The sequence below is a fragment of the Apteryx rowi genome, unplaced genomic scaffold, assembly GCF_003343035.1.
Source record: "Apteryx rowi isolate R43461 unplaced genomic scaffold, aptRow1 scaffold_566, whole genome shotgun sequence".
NCBI lineage: Eukaryota > Metazoa > Chordata > Aves > Apterygiformes > Apterygidae > Apteryx > Apteryx rowi.
The window spans coordinates 151248-163654 of NW_020450834.1; the positions used below are offsets into that span (position 1 = coordinate 151248).

Consider the following 12407-nt stretch of genomic DNA (forward strand, 5'->3'; position numbering starts at 1 on the left):
CCCCCGCTCGGGGCCCCCCAGGTGCCGCCGGCGGTTCGCCCCCGTCTCCTCGCTGTCTCCCCCCCCGCAAACTGGGGCCCCGCCGTGCTCTCCCCGGGTGGGACGGGGGCAGGTGCCTTCTGCAGTTCAGCAGCGCTTTAAGCGCCGCTTTTCTCCCTGTGGGCTTCCTTCGTGTTTCGGGGGCGGCCCCTTTCACTGCCTCCCCCCGTGAGAATCGTCTGTCGTTAGTCACAGCAGCCGCGCGGAGACAAACGGGTTCAAAAGTCGGAAAAATTTCGGTGTGAAATGCAGAAGATGGCGTGAATGGAGGAGCTGGTGTGAAGCGCGAAAACGCTGAATGACTTTTATGTTTTTTAAGACTCTGGCACCAGCTGACTCTGCAAGTTTTGGACTTTGTTCAGGACCCTTGCTTTGCCCAAGGAGATGGACTCATCAAGGTGAAGTGCTTGTTTATTCCTGAGCTATTTGCTTTCCCTCCCTGCCCCCCATAGCAGAGTTGAGTGATGGTATATTTGTAGTGATGGAAAATCAGCAGTCTTTGATTTGTTTCTGGTGAGTTATTAAACTAGGTGAATGCAACTTTCTGTTTGCCTGTTGCAAGTAGTCATGTACTTTCTCTCTCCTTTGTGTTTTAGATTCAAATTCAGTTCCCCTGATTATTTCCACGAGAACAAACCTTGAGTTTCTAGAGAGTCGCTTTTCAGAATGCATGTAAAGGGAAATCTGAAAGGTCAAGGCTTGAATTTCCTGGTGATAACTGAAGATGTGCACTGGGGCAGCCTGTAGCCAGAAGGCATTATATTGTAGTACCTAATAGCTTGTGAGTTCCTGGAATTGCTTTGTACCATTGGGAGGCTATTGTACAGGCTGAATTCTGTAAAATTAGCTTTTTTTTTTTTTTTTTTTTTAAAAAAAGAGCAATTGGTCCCTGGGTTCAGTACGCTACAGGCTTTTCCTGAGTTGGATGCCCACTACTTTATTCAAAGAATGAATTGAAATACAATGTATCGTAGCTAAAACAAAGTATTCTCTTGTCCTGAAAATCTGTATCCTTTTGCTTACAGCTTTATGAGAACTTTATCAGTGAGTTTGAACACAGGTGAGTCTTATTTGCCTAGAAATTTTTAGGTAAACTACTGTTGACTGAGACTGTTTTTACAATGAGATTTTTCTTGTTCTAGGGTGAACCCTTTATCCCTGGTAGAGATCATTCTTCATGTAGTTAGGCAAATGACAGGTAAGTGTCATTACCTGTGGCTGATAGTCTTTTTAGGAACTGATAGCTGTGAAACTTTACTAGTTAATAGTAACAGCTGAGTCTTCAGTGTTAAACTAAAGCTAGTGTTGTTCTGGTGTATTGAAAAGAAAGCACTAGTTCAAAGAACTTGAATAATTACTGCTGCAGAAAAGGCTTTGCTAGAGAAATGGCTGATGAGCAAAACACCTGGCCTATAGTTAGTACTGATAGTTAGTGTCTTTTGAAGGTTGAGTGATACATCGTAGAACAAATAYGTTGCTGCAGTCTTCATGGAACCAACTAGAGGATTTATTTCTAGGTTGAGATTTAGTTCTGCTGGAATTCCTAATAGGCCTTCTCTTTTGCTCTGCTTTAGATCCCAATGTGGCCCTTACTTTTCTGGAAAAGACTCGAGAAAAGGTATTTGTGAAACTGCTCTTTCTGGTAGTCCCTGTACAGAGTTTGTTTTGTGTGTGAGCGCGTACGGTATAGCTGAAGAGGCAAGTATGTGTATATTGAGATCTGTGCTGGAAAATACTTGCTCCTTTCCTCAGTGAACAATCCCTGAATTTAATGCAGGAATGTGTTAATAAGCAAAATGTAACTAAATTAACACAATTTAGGCTTCAAAAGCTTGCCTGACTGGGATGATAAGAGATTCTAAATATGTATTTTTGTATAACTGCAGGTAAAAAGCAGTGATGAAGCTGTCATTTTGTGTAAAACAGCCATTGGGGCKCTCAAGCTGAATATTGGAGACCTACAGGTCACAAAGGTGAGACGATCACTTGAGTTGCACAAACATTCAGAGAATTTGGAGCACTGTGACTTATTGCAGCAGTTACTTTAAGCGTGGACATTCCTGTGTCCGTGCTTCAATTTTGAAAGAGAAGAAAAATGAATATGCGGCTCCTGGGATTTCCAGGAAGACTTGCTGTTGTACTTTACATTTTGTAGACTGTAAAAACATGCATATAGTACTTATGGCTAAGTGTCTTTAGCTTCAATAAAATTCTTGTGTGTGGCCTTTGTCGTACAGTTGCTTGTTGGTGGCCTACAGAGAGGCCGTGGCTCAGAAGGGGGGGAAAAAACCCCAACCCCCAGAACCCTGATATTCCTTATCCCTCTAGTTTAGAGGGTGCCTTGAATTCGACAGCATACGTGCTGCTTGCTGATGAGCTGCTAAAGACGACTGAATTTCAGTATCTGGTTTCTGGTGCTGAACATGTTGTTTCTTTATCTCTTAYGGTTTTTTAGAACCGTCTCAAAACTAAGATGAGGGTTTTTTTCTTCTGCGCAGTTCAGCTTTTTATCTTTTAGTACAAGTATGAAGTGTGAAGGGTCGCAGTGTAGTCACAGTTTTTCKTTCTTTGACCAAACTACTTTGTAAAGGGAGAATGCCGTTGCTTTATTTTTATCCTGTGATAGTAGCTTTGGCCGTGGTTTCAGTTGCTTCACCACTGAGTGGATGTGACTTCTGAACCAAAGAAGAACGTTATAACCCTTCCTGCGGGGAATTGGAAGGCTGGGAGGCATGGGTGTGTATTAAGTGTGCTTTTAGACATAACAAACTAGTTTTCCACTCTTATCTAGGAGACCATTGAGGAGGTCGAGGAGATGCTGAACAACCTCCCCGGGGTGACTTCAGTTCACAGCCGTTTCTACGATCTCTCCAGCAAGTACTACCAGACGATTGGGAACCATGCCTCTTACTATAAGGATGCTCTGCGGTTTCTGGGATGCATTGATGTTAAGGATCTGCCGGGTAACTCCTCCTTTGTGGCCGAACGTAGGAAGTCCCAATTCTCATTCTTCATTTAATCACTTTAGTCCAAATAAATGCACCGACAGAGAATAAACTTTCTCAGTGTTATTTTGAGTCTGTCTTAGTTGGAGCAGGATCTAGCTACAAAGAGAGAAACCCACAAGAGGAATGAAGGAGCAGGATTCTGCTCCTAAGCTGCATGGAGGTGATGGGAGGAGGAGTGTCCTTGCCAGAAGGGACAGTTTATTCTAGTTCCTAGATTCTTCTATCGAGTTTCAAAAAGTAGCACTTTTGTGCTATACTATGGTTCCTGCAGGCTTCTGAATTTCAGGCTTGGGAGTGAGGGCTGAAAAGGGTTGGGGATGATTTAATACAGGCACAGAGAGGAGGGCGAGGAAAGAGCTGATGGGACTTAGGCTGCTGTTTCATCCAAACTTTCTTTTATTTTTTTTCCCTTCCAGTATCAGAACAGCAGGAGAGAGCCTTTACCCTGGGACTGGCTGGGCTTTTGGGAGAAGGTGTTTATAACTTTGGAGAGCTGGTAAGTTATCCCTGGTTTGCTTCAGCTGTTGGGCATCAGGAATTGATTTTTAGCCTATTAACACTTGTCCTGCCTGGGTTCTGCAGCTCATGCACCCTGTTCTGGAGTCCCTGAGAAACACTGATCGGCAGTGGCTGATTGATACGCTTTATGCCTTCAACAGTGGTAATGTGGAGACGTTTCAGGCTCTGAAGTCGGCGTGGGGTCAGCAGGTGAGCAATGACTTGCTTATATTGTTTAAGACCTAGGCTAAATATTTACAGAGGCCATTTAGGAGTTTGTGTACCCCAACTTAAATTTCTTGAYTTGGGTGCATGGGTATAATCTTAACTGTTGCAGAGTAATGCTTCTTTTGTCTTGTATTGTTGGTTTTCTTTTGGCTTCCTTCTGTATCTGGGTTGCTTGAAAGAAGTGAAAAAGAGAAACCTCTCATAACCAAGGGAAAAGCAGCAAAAGATGTTACACAACCCTGGGCAGGAGGATTATCTCCAATTTAATTTCCATAATGCCATAATCACCATGGTATTAAATTGCTGTCAAATAGTGCTTTTTCCTTATTTTCTAGGAAATTTGAGGAAGCTATGATGTTGGATATTAGCCACACGGGCCATACCAGATATTACTGATGTAGCAGTGGTTTACAGATTGRCTTTTATGTCAACTGATGCAAGGCTGTAGCCTTTAATATAAGGTCGCCTACCTTGTGGAGTACTGCTTTTAATTACAAACTCTTTATTGTTAGTTTTATGGAATCATTGCCCAGTAGTGGGTAGGAAGTGATGGCCTCTTCCCTCATAAATGAGGGCAGTGGGCACCCCTGTATTTTATTGTGGTTTATTCCTGTGTACAGAATGTCATTCTTCTACAGGGGGAAAAAAAACGAGTAATAATGAACTTATTTTCTTCTAATTTATCATCTCACAGCCAGATCTGGCAGCAAATGAAGCACTTCTGCTGCAGAAGATTCAACTGTTATGTCTTATGGAGGTGAGCTGCTAAGCTGAGAGCTGTAATGTGGGAAATGGAAAGGCACCGCTTCTAACAACCTTTTGAGGCGAGGCTTAAGTGGCAAATTCTGCTGGATGCTTTCATTCATTCATTCGCTGTCCTTATAGGAACTCAYGGGTATAACTACCTAGTTATTGACTGCGAGTTTTGCCTCTAGGTGGTGCCAAAAGGCAAGTACTGCTAGGAGGAAAAAAGCTTTGTGTTGCTACCCGTTTGCAATTTCAAGGGTATGTTCCTTCAGGCAGGATAGGGAGGTGGGGAAGGAGGCAGCAAGTGTTATTTCTGAAGACGGTATCTGAAATGATAGCTCTTTGAAATGATAGCTCTTTGATATGTTCTATTATAATAAAGATTCCTAAAACACACAGTTAAACYCTTGGTCTCTTGAAGACCAAAAATCTTTTCCCTGTGAGGTAACCCTGAATGTTTTAAAACAGTTTCTTTCCTGTCACTTGAAGGCTTTGGTCTATTGTTACCAAAAAATACTGATATATAAGCCTCCATGACTCTGGATCTGTTTTTTGAAAATTAAAATGTTGATAAGCTGAATTATCTGAAGCATAATGCATGTTTTTATCTTTATATACACACGTACATATATTCATCCCAGTTCTAGTATTTTACTTTGAACTGRTCTTATTACTTATAATATGTTATGCTGGGGATTGGATGTGCACCGAGACATTTTGGCACAAATTGACCTGCTTTATTTGGAGATTAACTTGTTGCTTAGGGAATCTGCTGTTTGGAGCAGGGGTGGGGGGGACTACTCTCTGCTAATATGAGTGAGGGCAGTTTTATTGAAGTATTGTGATATAAAATGAGGAATATAGTTGCTACTGCAGGATGAGAGCTCAGCAAAGGCAGCAGCAGGGAAACTGYGTGCGCTGCAGAAAAAAATAAGAACTGTGGAAGTTTATCTTTGTTTTGCTTTTTGTTTGCTTGAATTTAGATGACTTTCACCCGACCGGCCAATCATAGACAGCTCACTTTTGAGGAGATTGCTAAGAGTGCCAAAGTCACGGTGAATGAGGTGAGTTCAGGTTTAGTCAAAATTCATGATAAATCTCTAAGTTCAGAAGCTCTAAAAGTGTCTGAATAAATTTACTCCCATAGGTGAAACGTAAGTATAAGTGTTCTCCACTCTTACGACATGTCTGAGGAGTTGTTCCCTGTTGAGGAATTAACTGCTTGACACTCCTGTTTCTTGGTAAATAATTTTGGAAAGTTCTTAGAGTCATAGAGAAGTCTAAGTTGGAAGGGACCTGTGTAGATCATCAGTTCCAACCTTCTGTGGAAGGCAACGCCTTTAAGTTATCCAGGGCCCTGTCAGGCTTTGTCTGGAGTATTTCTGGCAAGGGGAGTTTCCACTATGTCTCCGATGTTTAACTGTTCTCACAGCGAAGAATTCTTTTCTTGTATCCAGATGGAATTTCCCCCAAAGCAACTTGTGCCTGTTGTCTCTTATCCTGTCACTGTACATCCTTGTGAAATGAGTGCCTACATCTTCTCTGTAACTACCTTTTAGGTACTGGAACACTGTGATTAGGTTCCCCCAAGCCTTCTCTTATCTAGACTGAACAATCACAATTCCTTTGACCTTTGTTCATACGTCAGGTTCTCCAACCTTCTAGTCTTGGTGACRGTCCACTGGACCCTCAAGTTTTTAAGTGTTTCTTTTGAACTGGGAGAGGCAAAACTGGACGTAGTATTCTAGGTGTGCTCTAACAAGCGCTATTTGGAATAATCACATCCCTTGATCTGCTGGCTCTGCTCTTGCTGATGCAGGCCAGGACACGGTTTGCCTTTGCTGCAGGGGCACATGCTGGCTCCTGTCTGTTCAGCTGGCTGTCCCTGCCCCCAGGCCCTCAGCTCCTTTGTAGCAGAGCTGTACTACAGCCAGCCAGACCTCCCCTTGTGCTGCTGCTTGGGATCGTTCTGTCCCTGGTGCAGGACTCCACACTTAACCTTTATTGTACTTCATGCAAGTCTTGTAGCCCATCTAGGTCTCTCTTTATGGTAGCTCTTCTTTCTAGCATGTCTACCTCCCCTCCCAGGTGGTGTCATCCTCAAGCTTGATGAGGAYGCAGTCAATCCTGTCATCCAGATTGTTTATAAAGATAATTAGGTAGTACTGAACCCCATAACCCTGGAAAAACTGTACTTGTGACCAGCTGCCTGCTCAGCTTTGAGCTGCTAACCACCATCCTGACTGAGCTCAGCAGTTCAGCAAGTTTTCTACCCATCTTGTTCCAGCTGTCCAGTCTGTATCTTACCAGCTTGTCAGCAAGGCTGTCATGGGAGGTCTTATTGAATGTCTTGCTATAAAATTGTTACGTGACAGTTACAGCTTTCTCCTTGTCCACTGAGCAAGTTGTTTCATCCTAGAAGGCAATCAGATTGTCCAAGCGCAACTTACCCTTGGAAAATCCATTTTGACTTTTTCCAATCACCTTGTCCTTCATGGGATTTCAGATGTCTTAAATCTGCAGTCCTGTATATTTCGATGTCAAGTCTCAAGGCAGTATTATAACCTATAAAAAGATAGGTGTGAGTCAGACTGCAGCTCTTCTCAGTTTTGTGTAGTAAACACTATTCCACATGCTGGGTCCACTTAAAGKTTTTTTCTCGGGGGGGAAGTGGATGATTCTCAGTTCTTTTCTTGCTTTTAGGTGGAACTGTTGGTGATGAAGGCGCTCTCGGTAGGATTGGTGAAAGGCAGTATTGATGAAGTGGATAAGAGGGTGCACATGACATGGGTACAACCACGCGTGTTGGATTTACAGCAGGTAATGATCAACTTAAATGCTAAGTCAGTATTAACTTGCTTTTTTGTATCTGAGATGACCTGGAAATTGAAGTAAGAGCTGCTAAGGGTCACAGCCTGCGAATTAGTCTCCTTAGCGCTTCCTGAAGAAGCTCAGTGAGTTGGGAAGTATATCAGTTTTTCCTCCATTGTTTTCTTTAGCTCTTACCTTGGATATATAGTGTGCTTTGCATCTGTAACTGTGCTTTGCAGTAAGTAGTGACAAATGTGTCAGAAGATAGGATAGGATTTCAGAGATGCTTCTCCTCCAAGAGCCATACAAACCACYAGGAAATATGAATGCTATGACTGTGTTTTCCAGAGGGATGTTGGTGCTTGGCAGTTGCTTCAGACTTTAATGCATGAAACAATCTTAGTTTCTGATTAGTAGATGGCAGTCTTGGGAAGAGAAGTTCAGGGTGACGAAGAGGAAAGGCACTGAGCTTCTCAAGTTCATCTTCATAATGAACGTGTTTTAGGAGACTGTATAGGGTGCCTTTAGCTTTTAAAAACTGTTAGTCCATGGAATGCTAGCTACAAATGATTCCTTTTGTGCATTTCAGTTTAATGCAAAACATTGCGGTCCTGATGGTAAAAAGTAAAAGGTCAAGCGTCTTCTCTAGATGCACGGGGTTTTGATAAGCTGTTCTAGATCTCACAAAAATTCACCTTTAAGGACAAATATTTATCTTTAGTTGTTGCGGCATTAAAGTTATTGTGTGTTTGCCTTCCAGATCAAAGGGATGAAAGACCGCCTGGAGTTCTGGTGCACAGATGTRAGGAGCATGGAGATGTTGGTAGAGCACCAAGCCCACGACATCCTAACATAGAGGACCTTGCACTGCCCTGAGAGAGTAATTTCTACTGCTACTGATGCTAGCAGCACTCAGACCACTGACTCTGTACTGAATTATATTGAAGGGGGGTGGGTGGGCAGAGGAGAGAGCAGCTTTTTGACGCTTGTACGGAGGAGTAAGTGGCCTTTTGCTGTGTAACCCTTTGGTGCTTGGAGTCAAGATTTCCCTATGCGCTAACATTAGTGGCACTGACCATGGGAGCTCCCGTCCTGTCCTCGTCAAAGGAGGGCAAAGGCTCCGCAGCGGCCGATTTATCCGTCTTGCTATCGAACTYTTGTGGGAGGATGTAATGCTGGTTATGTGCTACAGAAGTGGAGGCTATTTGCCTAGTAAAGGGGTGGCAGAAGCGCCTCTATTTAAAAAAAAAAATCTCCTAGAGAGGTGCCTGACCATTGTATGTGGTATTACTTAGTAGTATTGGCCTTAGGAGGGCATGACCTTCCCCGGTAACCTCTCCCTCCCTGCCCCTGCAGCAGCCCAAAGGCAGCATTACTGAAATCATCTTTCTCCTTTTTGCCCTCTTTCTCCTCAACCCCTCCTCCTCATTTGCAGTAGAGGGAGTGTTTACTCCATCAAAGGGTTTCTTCCAGGATTACAGTTTAGTGCATTTGTTTTTATATACTTTTGGGGGTTGTTGTGTCTTATGAACACTTTATGCTAAAGTGAGGTGCAGCAATATTGCTGGAATAAACTTCTCTGCCTTCCCTTTTCTGTAGTTCCGTTTGTGCTTTCATCCTAACTTGCGGTTGAGTGTCTGATCTGTTTAAAAAATATACTTCCTTTTCAGTTTCATGTTACAACTCTACCCAAGAACAGTGCAGCTTAAAACAATCTGTTAATCACCAGCAGGATTAGTATGTCACTTGTCCTAATACCTTAGTATGTACTTTATTGTCAAGTTCTTGGGGGTTTTTCTGTGGGAAGTTGTACTCCTGATGCCTTTTCTCAAGCTGTGTAAGAAGTGGTAACTGAAAATGCCCAAGTCAGGCCTGAGACAAGTTTTTGTTCTGCTTTTGTCTCTTAAYGATTGCCACTTTAAAAGCTCTTCTGTAATGTAGTGTTTTTGCTGTACTACTGCTGTGATGTCTTTAGGAAGATAGAAGATAACTTTGCCTATCAACAGTTTCAAAGAAATGCAGGCCTGCCYGAACTGGGGACTACATCCAAGGGTCTATTTGGATGCACGATATTCATAACGAGATAGTAGTAAAACCACACTAAGGTTTTTAAACGGTAGCTTTAAACTGAGCAGGGTAATATTCACAACCTAAGTATCCTAGGATGTAACTGGATTTTTTTAAATGCTGGTACCAATATATCCATGTACAGTTCTCAGTTTACAGTACCAGTTGGATTACTGCTCTGATTCTCGATGTTTGTTTTGTTTGTTATACTTTATAAGCTTCTAGTTTGCTGTCTTGACTCTGAGGGTTTAATGCCAGCAACGAGAAAGGAAAGCACACGGCTGCTGCTAGAATGCTGTGTGGATGTGAAAATGTCGTGGGCAAGGAAGATTTAAGCTTTTTAAAACAAAAAATGAAACCGTCAAACCCCATACCTGGTTACCGTCCACCCTTCTGCCTCTCTAATGAGTTCTGGCATAAATTTCTTCTTGATCTGAAGTTGCTTAGTTTGCAATGGCTGCCTCTTTCCTGTGCGGTTTGTTGTTTTTAATGTTGTACTTTGCCTTTGTTAGTTCAGCTGTCAGCGCGCTTGTTTGAACCGTATTATGATGCTTTCTCTTCCTAGTGTGAGGCAGTTTGAGACTTCCCCTAGTTCATGCTTCATCTTGTCTTCCAAATCGCGTTCCTCACGTCACTTCTACTGACTGCAGAAGAGCATGCTGAGAAGAAAACCAACCATTCTGGTCAGGAAAGTGTTTTCTTGATTTCTTAAGTACAGGAAGGGAGCTTTCACAAATAAGATCTTTTTAGTGTCGTGTCACTATACCTTAGGAATAAAGGAAAGGCTAACAGTGAAGCAAAGCCAACGCATCATAGGGCTGTTATTGCTGTAAAACTGAAGCATTACTATTGAAATATACCCTAAGAGTATTTTGACAGCCATCTTGTACTGTAGGGAGTGCTAGCTTGTATGTAGATTTTTGAGCGGTTCATTGAAGTGAACATGAAGATCTGGAAACTAAGTGAATTACGACAGTCACTTCAGAGGTTGTTCCAAGATACCTGGAAGTACTACTTGCTGCCTTCTGTGTGGGAGCAAGTGCTGGCTGTCAGCTTCCTTAAAACAAATAGTTGGTTGGGCTTAGGAACTTGGGAAGGGCAGGGGTTGCTCTTTACGCAACAAGAGAAGTCAGGCATGCAGCACCTAGACCGGAGACCACTTTAAATATCACTTAGTTTCTGAGCATTTTCTCGTTGGGGACTTAACTCGGTTTCATTTCTGTGCTAGCAGTGTGGGTGGTTCCTCAACGTCTACCCTAAGTTTCACTATGACTGCACTAGGTAAGTGCTAGGTAAGTAGAAGCTGGAGGAGAAAACTATGCCTCGCAGCTGGAGCCTGCTGCAAACTTTTAAAGGATTACCGCCACCTTTAGGGCACCGTCCTGTCTGACTGAACAGGATCGTTAATCCATTCCTCTATGAACAAGCACAGTCCAAGCAAAACCAACAGACCGTTATGTTTAATGCTGTTTTAATGAACAAACTTAAGGAGTTCTTCCCCTGGGAAAGATCTGTTCTGTAGTCTTATCTTCATTCATACTTCTGCTCTCAACTGGCTCTAAGTTCTTCTTGCTATTCCTTACTCTCGTCTGCTCTTGTAGTGCTCCAGGTTTGCCAGGACCCAGGCGGATGGAATCAGGAGGCATGAAAACATCACCGAAAGCGCAATGGCTTGCTCCTGCCAGCGAGAAAAGAAACAGTGGGATAGCTGCACTTACAGCTTCATCGTGTGTGGAATCACCAGTTACACACTGGTGCTGCCTCCAATGCAGTGGGTTAAGCGCACCCTTCTGCACTCCTTGTGCTTTCTAGCCCCCGCCGCTGTCAGATGAATACAGGAGCCTTGGGACTGCGGGAGGGAGATTTGGGTGATCACAGCAGTTTCCACCAGCCACAGACCAAACTGGTTGCTTAAGTTTCTTTCTATTGTTTTGTATTTCCGCATCAGAATACTCGTTTGGAAATTGACTGAGGTAACTCATGACCTTCAATTCCAGAGCAAAAGGCCCTTCCCCACCCTCCATTTATTTAGTTCGTTATTTTATTACCTTGAAAATAAAAGGCCTGGCTGGCTAGCGTGCTGTATGTGCCTGGGGGCAGCCCCTGGGGGAGCAAGGGGCAATTCTCTGCTGGAAAGACTTAACTGTGTCGGGGCAGGATGTGGCCTCCCCTTCCTCCTCCGCAGCGAGCCTCAGGCCTGGGGTTACCCTGTTTTCAAAAGCAGTGGCGCCTGACTTTCAAATGACTTTGAGGGGCTAAGAGCTACTAATAACAGCCTGGTGGCCTGGCAGCTCTTGCATTTCTGGTGCGCGCTTAACCCCTTGCGCTGTCGCGGTCATCTTTATCGTGCTTTTATCTGGCTAGAAAAAGAGTTTCCGGGCTCACGAAGCGTTTTGTTGCAGACCTTGGGAGGGCAGCAGGAGGTGAACTCCGCACGCGAGGCCCGGAGATGAAATCCAGTGAGGATTTCTGGCAGAAAGCTCCTTTTTTATTATTGTTATTATTATTTTTTTCTCCAAGCTTCTTTCAGATCGGAGAGGAAAGCAACCCCGGAGGGTCTCCGCAGCCGGAGCAGGTGCCATTTCTTGCATAGCCGGGGAGGGGAGGAAGGGGACAGACCTCGCGGAGGAGCCCTGGCTTTGCCATGGCGGTGGCCCCCCCCCCCCCACTGCCTCTCTCGCAGCACCCTGTGGGGACACCCGCTTTGGGGCTGGTGTCCCCCCCGGGGCAAGCGGGGCCGGGGCCGCGGTGACAGGGCACCGTGAGGGGCCCTGAGGCTGTCGCGTTGCGCCCTGCCGCCACAGGCTCGCGGCGGGGGGCCGTGACCCCCCGAAAGCTTAAAAATGGGGACCGTGGAAAGAAGGGATGCGAGAGCCCCCTCCACTTTTTTGTGAGGGATAGAAGTTTAAAAAAATTAAAAAAATTGGGTTACAGGCAGAAGGGGGGGGTTGGAGCCCCTCAGACTGCATGGAGCAGGTGCCTCCCCCCCCCTTTTTTTTTTTTTTTTTT

General features: G+C 44.2%; 2 protein-coding genes across 2 annotated transcripts in view; both read left to right on the forward strand.

Annotated features, from left to right (window-relative positions):
* Positions 1-347: 347 nt before the first annotated feature.
* On the forward strand, positions 348-8929 carry PSMD13 (proteasome 26S subunit, non-ATPase 13; the record flags this gene model as incomplete). The annotated part of the gene is made up of 12 exons (XM_026082038.1): positions 348-437; positions 1065-1099; positions 1182-1237; positions 1614-1657; positions 1926-2012; positions 2831-3002; positions 3464-3543; positions 3630-3755; positions 4468-4530; positions 5504-5584; positions 7224-7340; positions 8092-8929. Coding segments are annotated over 12 exons (1047 nt in total), but the record flags the coding sequence as incomplete, so codon positions are not given.
* A 1723-nt stretch (positions 8930-10652) lies between these two features.
* Positions 10653-12407, forward strand: part of PGGHG (protein-glucosylgalactosylhydroxylysine glucosidase) — a 21322-nt gene continuing 19567 nt past the window's right edge. Inside the window, exon 1 of the mRNA XM_026082053.1 lies at positions 10653-11973. The gene's annotated coding sequence lies outside the window, so the exon portion shown is untranslated. The remainder of the gene's footprint in view (positions 11974-12407) is intronic.